Here is an 11,359-nt window from a genome sequence, read left to right on the forward strand (position 1 = left end):
TTTTTATTAAATTCACATATTGTTAAATATCATTAACGATATGTAACTTTACCTTTATGTGTTGTATATCATATGTAAATTACATAGATTTTTGTTATTGGTGAATGTTCAGTAGTTTTTTAATATATAATAAATGTAATAATTAATAATACTTTAAATTTTTATATTTAGGAATTAATAAATATAGCAATTTAAATTGAAATCAGATTAGTTACGATTGAATTGTGTTTTCATATAACTAAATTTAATTAATCGTAATAGTGAGTACGTAACATTAGTTCCGGAAGAACTTACTTCGAGTTATCAAAATACGCAAAGATGGCTGAAGAAAGTGACAGGAGTCAATTGCCACCCGGTTGGGAATGCAGATATGACATTCGAAGTGGTCGTCCGTATGTAAATTTTTTAGAAAATCTTCGATTGTTTCGTTATCTAATGTTAGAAGAAATAAATCTGAGTGGGAGTATTTATTTGTTGCAAAAAGCTAATATTACGCAATCACGATTTACTGATTATTCGATTTTTTAATGTATACAAACTAGTAAAGAAAATATTAATGAATATGATTATTTTTATTAAATGATCTTTTTCGTTTACTTGCAATATATGATATATCAAATATTATACATGGTTACAATCAAATCTTACGTGATAAATGTGCAATAAATAACTTATTAGTTATTATACAAATCAATTTAAAACATTTTTCAGATATTTTATAAATCATTTTAACCGTACAACAACATGGGAAGATCCAAGAGTAAGATATTGGCAGTATTCTCAGTATATACAATCACAAAATTCAATGGCACTGAGTTCTGCTACAACTATTACTTCCCAAGATATACCTATGCAGGTCAGTAGATAATTTCTGCTGTATGTTAAAACTGTAAAATTTATTGGATCATCAGTAGACCACAAATATGTGTGAAAATTCATATTTTTGTGAACATAACTAATGATGTATAAATAATAAGTAGAGATTAATTTTACTTGTTGATTATTATTATAATACATTTTTGCATATTATATGTATTATGTACATTTTTATACTTTTAAATTTTCCATAAACTACAGCCTAATGATCATACAATAAATATATCCATTCTTATATCTGAAGAAATACTTGGGTGTTTTAAAATTGCACTTATGCATGTATTAAAATGATCATAATTGCACTTCCAATATATGTGTTTTTGTCATATGCACATGCTGCATTTGGATAAAATATAACACGTACAACAAAATAATAGACTGGAGGAAATGGAGGTGGTGGACATTTAGGTTATGCTGGAGCTCACAGAGCTCCGCAAATTTATCCAACACTGTCTCCTTATCATAATCCACAACTTGCATTTTTACCTCCTAGTTTACAGGTAGGTAACTTATAATTGTACATGTACATTGTGTATGTTATATGATACTTTGATATTGAATTGAAGATACAATTAAATTTTTATTAATAAGTTTTCATCATAGAAAAATAATTATGTGGATAGATAAATTGTAAAGAACATTACTTTATATGTATATATATACGAAATTTTTATATTAAGTAATTTTATAACTTTATTATGTATCTGTTTATTAAACATATTTTTCTAATATTAAATATGAAACTAATGCATCTAACAATATCTAACGAAAGTAATTTATATAGGATCTGAAAACTCCATTATCACTGAAATCAGTTAGTGCAATGACAAACAGGCTTGGGGATATGACGTTGGGATCTCCAACTCCAGTAAAGAATATGGAAACATACTTAACACAGAACTCGGATTCTGAATTACAAGTTGCTAAAATCAATGCTATGTTTCCCACAGTTTCTGATACTCATATTCGACTTCTTTTGAAAAAGTAAGTTTTAGAATTCAGTATGCGTATGTACATTTAGATCTTTATTCATGTTACCATATATTATTATTAACAAAAATGTTGATTAATCTTTTACTTATATTAATGTAAATTTCTATGTCTTTAAACCCAAACCATATTAACATACACACATAAAATTATGCTTTCATGCATATTTAGTTACATTTTTTCTAATTATATATTAGTTTCTTTTCAATGAGTTTTGTTAGCACTGTATTAATTATAGTGCTAAGGTGGTAGCTGATATCTTTCAGATACCATAACAGAGCAGCTTTGGTTGTCAGCGCTTTACAAGTGGAAAAGAATCCTCTTTGTGCGCCAGGACCATGCACACCTGTGGGAGTGCATTCAAACTATGCAATACCAAGATGGCGATTACCACCACATGCTATACATGCAGCTCTAACATTGAGTCCACCTCGTGGGGCTCGGCCAGCCCCTAACTCCCCCAAAATAAAACTTAGGTTTTTCCCATACTTATATAAATTTCACCAGATATGGATGCTAGATGTTGATATTGTATCTTGTGATAGTTGCAAAGAAATATATCAGATAACAAGATAGGATACTATAAATATTGATTTATTTTGAATATCTGATATATTTTATGTATATGACCATACAGTGCTGTGTAGTAATAGCATGTGTCAGTACACATTGCAGACTATTTATATAATCTTTCTCAAAGATCTTTTATTTATAAGTAAATCTATATATTTAATTCTATACATTGTATGATCAGAAATTAAAAATTTGTTCATCTGCAATGTGTTAAAATTTGTTATAATTTTATAAGCAATAATATAGCAATCAATCAATGTGAGAATGCAAAATTTTTTTATAAAATAATTATAGCAATATGTTGTAAGAATTTACATCTTGTGTAGTAGATAAATTTGTATTAAGTAGTTTCCAAAGAATGATATCAAAAGACCAGTAATTCTTTTTTTATTTTTTAATCGTTTCCTTTCTATGTTTAATTTTTTATTTTTATAATTTGTATTTGGTCTTTTTTTATGCGTAGTATTGTCATTTGGAATTCATTTTTCATTTCAGTTTCTTCCTGGTTTACAGTACACCACATGTTGGATAGTGTAAACTTTACACAAATCATAGATAGGTTGGTTTTAGTTCTATATCATCAATGTATTCTTTGCTTTAGTTTTTAGTAGCGATCATAAAATTTGTTTTTCTTTCATATATTGTTTGCCTGTTGTAATCCAAATCTTTATAGTAGTAAATGAGTTTCCTAGGAATGTACAATATCATTCTTATGTATTATCAACAAAATCGGAAAAAGAGAATATCAATATATTATGCATGCAATAAGAAACTCATTTATTCAATAAAAATGTGGTTTAAGCATGACAGTATGTGCATGTGTACTGTAATTTTAAATATCTATATTTGTTTATATCTATACTTATTCAAAATATGTCATTTTACTATTTTTAAAATCAATTTGCCGATATTAATAAATTTGTAATAACATTGTATATTGTATAATGTCAAATTATCAATCACATGTGCATACCAAAATAATTATTGTTACTACTGTTTTATGTAAATTTTAGTTACTAATCATTAAAAATAATGTTATTTTAATATGCAATTTGTTTTAATAATTATTTGCATCATATCTATGTCTGATTTATAAATCAATTATCATTTGCACAATTCAGTCCTGTATTGTAGACTGTCCATATTTATATTCTGTACATTGTAAAACAATTGCAGTAAATGTTATATACCAAAATACTATATGTACAGGTACCTGAAAAATGTATTCCCAAAAGTAGAAGAAACCATGTTGCTTGATATTTTGGAACAAAGTGACAACAATGTTCAAAAAGCTTCTGAAAAATTAATCGATCTGGGCTATGAAAAACGAAATCCTACAGCTCCTAAATCTTTAAGAAGAAAAGAGGAGGAACAGGTAATATATATTACATTTATTTGTAGGTTTAGTTGACATTGTCATTTTAGGAACTAATTTATATTTTATCTTCACAGATAAACAATGAACAAACTGTACCTACTCCGCCACCGCGTATGAAAAGTTTAGAAGAGAAAAATAAAAGTAGGTATATTTAACATTATTCCTTAAAATATTAATAGCAATATTTGAAATTTGGAAATATAACTTATTAGTGAAAACGCGATTGATGGAGAAATATAAATCAGTACCAGAAAGAGTAATAATGCTTGCTATGGATAGTGTTGATTATGATGAAGAGAGAGCAATACACATATTAGATATCATGGTTACAGAAGAAGCTACAAGACCCTTGTGTACATCAAGCAGTCCAAGGTAACACAACATATCTAAATAGTAGTAAATTGAAAAATTAATATTTTTTACTTACATGTATAGTAGAGTTTTAAGAAACTTTTTATAAATAAATATAGTGTTCCAATTGTTTTATATGTAAATCTATCGTATTTTATGAAAATATAACATCTTATTAAGTATATGTAACATTTGCAGCAGTAGAAGTGACGAAAGGAAAGACAGTCCACCAGTAACTGAAGCTGTAAAATTAACTGCTTCTCCAATTAAGAAAATAGTTAAGGATGCAAATTCGGAAAAATCTAAACGTTCAAAAAATAAAATAGAAATACCAAAGTATAAAAAAATTTTATCATATCTTTTCATGTTCATAATATTTTTCATATTTAGAAAAAAAAAATAAAGAATATAATAACTAATAATATTTTTAGAGTTTCTCGAGGAACTAGTACCACAGAGGATAATGAATATAAATCTCCATATTTGACAAAACCAGTTGGACCAAATCCTGATTTACCAAAAGGAGCTAATAATGACTTACTTTTGTAAGTTAAACATTTTTATTTCGATAAATTAATATTTTTGCTATAGATATGTATGACTGAAATAAAAAATAAATAGAATTATTGTTATTACAATTTTTTTAGACCTGATTATGCACCATGGTCAGGACCAGATCCGAGTTTTTTAAGTAAAGAGTTATATAACAAAACAATAGCTAATGGACATGATGCTACTTTGCTTTTTGGAAATCGGTGTGTTGCCAAAGGACCTAATTCAGAATTAAGAAAAGGTGCATTGAGAGAATTAACTCAAGGTTCTATATATTCTCAAAGAAATATTTCGAATACAGAAAGTCGTGGTAAATGAAATATGTGTAATTGTCTCTTTGTTAATTTTTATGTTTGCTAAGTTGAAAGTACCAGGTATGTAAATATGAAACCGGAATTTTTGTGTAGGAAACACGTTTATTGTATGAAAATGATTAAAAATATTTTATTCGAAGTATTGCCCATCGCTAGCTATACATTTTTCCCACCTGTCTGGCAATTGGTGGATGCCACGCCAAAAAAACTGTTGCTCTTTTGAGGCAAACCAGTCATCGAGCCATTTTCGTACATTTTCGTAAGAAGTGAAGTGCTGGTCAGAAAGTGCGTGTTCCATCGTTGCAAATAAATAGTAATCGGACGGAGCCAAGTCTGGTGAGTAAGCCGCGTGCGGAAGTATTTCCCAACTGAACGCTTCAATCATTTCCTTGACCGGTTTTGCTGTATGTGATGGTGCATTATCATGAAGCAAAATTACTTTGTGTTGCCTTTTTTGATATTCTGGTCGTTTCTCACGCAAAGCTTGATTCAAATCGATCATTTGTTGTCGGTAGCGCCCAGTATTAATGGTTTCGCCAGGTTTTAACAGCTCATAATAGATCACACCCTTCTGATCCCACCAAACACAGAGCATTGTCTTCTGTCCATAGCGATTTGGTCTTGTAGTCGATGTCGGTGGTTCGCCTGGAGCTACCCATGATCTTTTACGCTTAAGATTCTCAAAATATATCCACTTTTTATCGCCAGTCACAATTCGGTGGAGAAATGACTTTCTTTTGTATCTGGCGAGCAGCATTTCACAAGTGGTTTTTCGGTTTTCCTGCTGTCTTTCATTCAGTTCATGTAGAACCCATTTTTCCACTTTCTGAATCTTTCCCATGGCTTTCAAACGCATGGAGACGGCTTCTCGTGTCACGTTTAATTGATCAGCGAGTTGTTGTTGCGTTTGAGCGTCATCCTCATCCAACAATGCTTGCAATTCGCTGTCTTGAAACTTTTTCGGTGGTCTTCCACGTTCTTCGTTCCTCACGTCAAAATTGCCACTTCTGAATTTTTTAAACCACTCAAAGCACTGTGATTTACCAAGAGCATGCTCACCGTAAGCTTCGACAAGCATTCGATGCGATTCTGCAGCAGTTTTCTTCAAATGGTAACAGAAAATCAATGCTGTCCGCAAATCGTAGTTTCCAGGCACAAAATTTGACATGTTCAACGCTATTACAAACTATGCTGTTGTATGAAATTTGTATTGTTCTGAGTCGAAAATGTTTGTGAGATGTCAACAAAGACTTTTGGCATCAAAGACGCAGTTTAGTCTAACTACATTATCAGCTAGGGCCATCTATAGGAAAATTCCGGTTTCATACTTCTGGTTACATACTGTTTTATTTAAACTGCTTTTTATTCAATATCTTCATATAAATTATACAAATTTATAGTTATAAATCAATTGAACGTTAATTATTTGAAATATCCATTTCTTAATTTCGTATATATTGAATAAAAGCTTCCAATTTTAGTACCATTAATTCAAATAAACAATTATTGTTAATTCTATATTGCTAAATTCAAAGTCATTTGTTATATGTTCGTATTGAAGTTATATTAATATAAATATTTGGTTACTTTATTACAAGTTAATATTTTATATGTTCACTATAGAATATTAATTTTACATCAAAAATAAATTTTAATTGTTTGTCTATAAGATAGCAAACGAGATACAGTCAATTACAAAAGTCTACATACATTCCTTAAATATAAAATATTATAGTAAAAATAATTAGTTCTATGAGTTCTTTTGACACATTAAGATACATATTGTTACAATGTAATATAATTTATTCACCTTTACTTGGATTAAGGAAAAGGAAGCAAAAAATATAAAATTCAACGTTTCAAAAGTTATATATATATATGTATCTTATTATATATTATTAATGTCTTATAGCCCCCCCCTTCTCTCTGTAAGCATCAATAATGATCTGTTATCTGCTTGGCATTGATAAAATTAAAAGTTTTGTAAACTTTGATGTAAATTTATTTCAAAATTCTTATAAGTTAAATGTTTTAATGTTTTTAATTCATTTTAGAAATACATATTATTTAAAGTTTATACATATTATTTTGTATTGATATGTAAGTATAAATAATTTTGTGACAAAGTGTGTTTTAGTGTCATAATTCAATAGGTGTATGTAGACCTTTGTAACTCATTGTGCATATTCATGAAAGTATATGTAAAGGAGTGTTCAAATTTACTTAGATATACATATTTTAAGTGATTTAAAAAATACATCATCATTAGCATGCATTATCAATTTTGGAAAATCGTAATGCTTCCATTTATGACATATCTTGTCATTTTTAATATATATAAATATGACCAAGTCTCTAGATGTTCGCAGATAATTTAAAAAATTTGGAATATTTTAAATTATTTGAACATTGTATTGAACACAAAGTAATTGAAATCAATTTTTTTGCAAATAAAAACAAAGTTTTTAATAATATTAACTTATATGCAACGTACTAAATAAATATTTGTAATAGCAATAGTAATTAATTCCATGATAATATTATTTCAATTAGGATATAGTACATTTGTTTTCTAAATTTGATGTAAACAATTGCCGTGATTTAAAAAATGAAATGTTAAAATATTTAAAAATTAAATGTAAATTTAAAAAATATTTTGTAATGTAGTTTGTATATTGGTAGTTTTTCTTTATAATAATTTAGCTTACAAATATTTTAAAGTATTTGTGGACAACTTTAATGTCCTTACTTAATTTTTTAATATAGACATGTTTTGCAAATTATGCACATCCTATTAAAGTTATACACAAAAAGTAAAAGAAACTATTAAAGTTCTTTAGACAGACAAATGTAAACTGTAATTCAGAAATCTTTATAATTTACATTTCAATATTGAAATCCTTAAGATTATTAATTTTTACAATTAGATTAGATTTTCTTTATTATAACTGTAAAATTTATAATGAAAATCATAAATCTACAACATATTCAGTATTAGAAAGTATTTGGAGTAAATGTAAGATATAAAGAAATTAATTATATGAAAAATATTTGGAAAATTATTAATTTTGTATACTATGTATGTTTTGAATCGTATTATTATATATGATAGATGTGAAATACAAACGGCATATCCATGATGCAAATTTCAAGGTCATTATTACATATGATTAATATGATATAGGCTATAACCAAAAAAGGGTTTCTAATGATAAACTAAACAAGAAAAAAAGCTTTATATATGCTATAGTTAAATGAATGTACAGAAGTATTTTCATAGCTTAATTCAAAATAATCCTGCCTTTGAGAAAATCTAATATGTGAATAAAAATTAATAACAGATGGGCTGTGGCTGAAACATTAGTTGAGAGCTATTTTTATAGCTTTTTAACTTGAGAAGAAACTAGGAGGGATAAAATAATCTATTTTGACTATATTTTGAGTATTGCCACATATGCAGAAAGTAACATTAACTGGAATAAATAAATTCTTCGATTAGCTAATTACTGTAATTCAAAATTTCAACATGAAACTCATTCTCTCAAACGCAATTAGGTATTCTGTGTAAAATATATAGTGATTTGGAGTTGTGTGTGAGATGTATTGCTGTGGAGTAACTATTAGTTAATAATGTAAAATGCCAAATTTGTTTCTATCAACTCTTCCATCCAAAAGATTCGTTTTGCAAGATATTTCCTTATGAGCTAACATAAAATAAATAATTTTTCATTCATTTTCATGAATTAGATGTTATAGAGGGTTGTGTGCAATAGATTAGCAAAGTTATACTAGCATTAAAATAATATTTATCATATGAGATTTGTATCATATGTATTTTATCATATGAGATTTGTTAATCTGGTATGAGTTTTTGTTATATTAATAACATAAGATATTCACTAACATAAGATATTCATTGTATGCCAACAATAATGTTATGTATTAATGGAGTTGCCCTATTTCTCGATTAAGATTTCAAGTTCCAAGCGATTTTTCTCATATACATGTTATTTTATTTGCAGAAACAAAACTATTTTTAACAGATTTTATGCAATGTGAATACATAAAAAAGCTATATATCTAGGTATTTTCAGAATTATTTTGTGTTTAATATAGTCACTATAATAATGCCAAAAATCATGTTTAGCTTTAAGGATTTTGTCCTAAGTACTTTAAACTAAATGATTAATACACTTGAAACAGAATTAAAAAACAACCCATAACTAGCAATATAAACATCATATTATATACAGATGTATACTGAATATTGCAATAATGCAAAGTTGTATTTCATTGTATTTACACATATCTGTACAATAAAGATATTCATAATCAGTCTTCTTATGTAATAATTTATTTAATAAAGAGAGGGAGATATTTTATCAGCTTATAATATTTCATTCTTTATATCCATATGATAATGATATATATATAGATAACATATATATATCTTATTCTATAAACTATTAGATATTGACGTATAACATGAAATTATTAAACAAGATGTTAAAATAGAGTAATAGGATTAATTTTACATATTTATTTAATTTACTATAACTTTTATATAGTTAATTAGTGATTTTATATTACATCATTTTATACTAATTATAATAACAAAGATATCAAATTAAATTATATATGTTATAAAAAAGAATAAAACATTTTATGTACAACATATAAATGTCTAGTACTTGTAAAAAGAAAAGATACAGATGGCGTCTAATTTGATTACTGCAATATCAATCATTAAACTTCATCTTCGTTTAAGAGCATATTTGGTATACCATCGTTAATAGGGAATTTTCTGCCAGATTCTGGACATAGTAGGTCTCCATTAATGACTTCAACTTCCAATAATATATGATGAACCATTTTTAAAAATTCCTCATTTGTTTCAAAATCTTGAATCAAAGTCTGTGGTAATTCTCCAACATGTCCTATCTGCATTAATAATTAGAGTATATTATTATTAACATATATATGCTATCAAATTTGTATCTTTATTACTTGTACATAAAACAAATAATAAAAATATTTTACTAAAAGTTTATGAGTTCTTGTTTTAAATTTTTAGTGAGTAAATCAACATTTTTTTTGATATATTAAAAGCTTTATTTTTAAAATTATACTAACTATTAAAAGCAAACTATATAGCACAAGCTCCTATATATTTGATATGATATTCAATATAATAAGAAATATAGACATAAGTACTAATACTATTTTGTATATTAAAGATCTTTAGCAATTTTATTTAAAAGTGTAATAACTTACACTTTCTGCAGCTTTCCAAAGTGTAGCCCAATCAAGTTTTGGAATTATTCTTGCAATAAATTCTGGATTAAAATCTACTTCTGACACTTTAATACCTTTCGCCTGAAAGTTTATGTAAAAAGTCCTTCCTTACTAATGCAAATTACGTTATTATAAAATGTTTTAATTGGTTTATTTAAATTAACCTTAAAATTGTATATAGATGTAAAACTTACGACAATCCCAAGGGGATATCCAACAGTTACACCTTTCAAGCATTTTGAAGTTAACATATTATGTGTTAAAAGTTTCATTTTTTAAGAATATTATCCGATCGTTTTATTAATTGAAATAATTTGAAAAAATTATGATTTTGTTGTCAAGGTTTTGTGTTAAAAGTTCCTTGCACGTTACTCTTGATGCCGGCTTTTACCGACTTATGCATACTCTAATCTCAAGACACAGTTCAATACGACTATATTCTATTACGAAAATAATAATTTTATAATTGTTCTCGTTATGATATCTAAAGCAAGAAAATATGGGTAAAATGAAAATTATTGGATTAATTTTCCACGCTGTAAAAATAGATTATAAGAATTTAAATTTAAGATTTATTATGATAAATTGAGTGACAGTCACGTGATTTCTCCTATTCAATTGCACTTTACTTTAGGAGGTTAGCTTTTCAGAAAAAATGCTATTATCTTGTTTATGAATAATCTACTACATTTTGTTGAGATTTTTTAAAACACAGCTTACAGAATAATTATATCAAATTAATTCTAGAAAAATTTTATTAGACACAATTCGTACGATAAATTACGAAACATATGGTGTGTAACCTACACGTATATATCATAGTCCAAGGTGGAAAATCGTTTGAACATCAAACTGACAGTAGCCACATCACCTGGCCTTGATGAAAATACGCAATCAGCTGTTATTCTTGCCCATTTATCTCTTTTTGTATCGTATTTAAACCTACATATTTCTGCTACTATTTGCCAGTCATATTTTGACACATCACCAACCTGCTTCAAAAATAATCAAGAACTTGTATAACCTAAAA

General features: G+C 27.0%; 2 protein-coding genes across 5 annotated transcripts; one reads left to right on the plus strand and one right to left on the minus strand.

Annotated features, from left to right (window-relative positions):
- Positions 1-231: 231 nt before the first annotated feature.
- On the plus strand, positions 232-9,372 carry LOC117240884. Of its 4 annotated transcripts, XR_004494814.1 has the most exons (12): positions 233-392; positions 712-856; positions 1,254-1,376; positions 1,661-1,860; positions 2,133-2,342; positions 3,649-3,814; positions 3,892-3,958; positions 4,030-4,189; positions 4,367-4,504; positions 4,600-4,713; positions 4,816-5,098; positions 6,376-9,372. XR_004494814.1 is itself a non-coding variant. In XM_033506898.1 (11 exons), exons 1-11 carry the CDS (start codon positions 319-321, stop codon positions 5,036-5,038), a joined length of 1,620 nt encoding a protein of 539 aa, XP_033362789.1. In that variant the 5' UTR covers positions 233-318; the 3' UTR covers positions 5,039-5,228. The 4 variants fall into 4 exon arrangements, 1 of the variants encoding a protein (XP_033362789.1); XR_004494816.1 differs by lacking the exon at positions 2,133-2,342 and having other exon boundaries at positions 232-392; XM_033506898.1 differs by lacking the exon at positions 6,376-9,372 and having other exon boundaries at positions 4,816-5,228.
- Positions 9,373-9,559: 187 nt separating this feature from the next.
- Positions 9,560-10,807, minus strand: LOC117240900 (multifunctional methyltransferase subunit TRM112-like protein). Its single transcript, XM_033506926.1, has 3 exons — positions 10,524-10,807; positions 10,309-10,410; positions 9,560-9,975 (listed from the first exon to the last, which is right to left on the minus strand). The coding sequence occupies exons 1-3, from the start codon at positions 10,599-10,601 to the stop codon at positions 9,781-9,783; spliced, it is 375 nt and encodes a 124-aa protein (XP_033362817.1). The 5' UTR covers positions 10,602-10,807; the 3' UTR covers positions 9,560-9,780.
- Positions 10,808-11,359: the final 552 nt, after the last annotated feature.

The sequence above is a fragment of the Bombus vosnesenskii genome, unplaced genomic scaffold (assembly GCF_011952255.1).
Source record: "Bombus vosnesenskii isolate JDL3184/JDL3185 unplaced genomic scaffold, Bvos_JDL3184-5_v1.1 scf7180000013264, whole genome shotgun sequence".
In the NCBI taxonomy this organism is placed as follows: domain Eukaryota; kingdom Metazoa; phylum Arthropoda; class Insecta; order Hymenoptera; family Apidae; genus Bombus; species Bombus vosnesenskii.

What these genes read in the sequence shown, in the direction of transcription:
- LOC117240884 (XM_033506898.1), top strand. Translation starts at nt 319, where the DNA reads ATGGCTGAAGAAAGTGACAGGAGTCAATTGCCACCCGGTTGGGAATGC. An exon ending in GACATTCGAAGTGGTCGTCC is followed by an intron (nt 393 to 711) that starts GTATGTAAATTT and finishes AACATTTTTCAG; the next exon opens with ATATTTTATAAATCATTTTA. An exon ending in AATAAAATAGAAATACCAAA is followed by an intron (nt 4,505 to 4,599) that starts GTATAAAAAAAT and finishes TAATATTTTTAG; the next exon opens with AGTTTCTCGAGGAACTAGTA.
- LOC117240900 (XM_033506926.1), bottom strand. Translation starts at nt 10,601, where the DNA reads ATGAAACTTTTAACACATAATATGTTAACTTCAAAATGCTTGAAAGGT. An exon ending in GATATCCCCTTGGGATTGTC is followed by an intron (nt 10,411 to 10,523) that starts GTAAGTTTTACA and finishes ATAAACTTTCAG; the next exon opens with GCGAAAGGTATTAAAGTGTC. An exon ending in TTTGGAAAGCTGCAGAAAGT is followed by an intron (nt 9,976 to 10,308) that starts GTAAGTTATTAC and finishes TTATTAATGCAG; the next exon opens with ATAGGACATGTTGGAGAATT.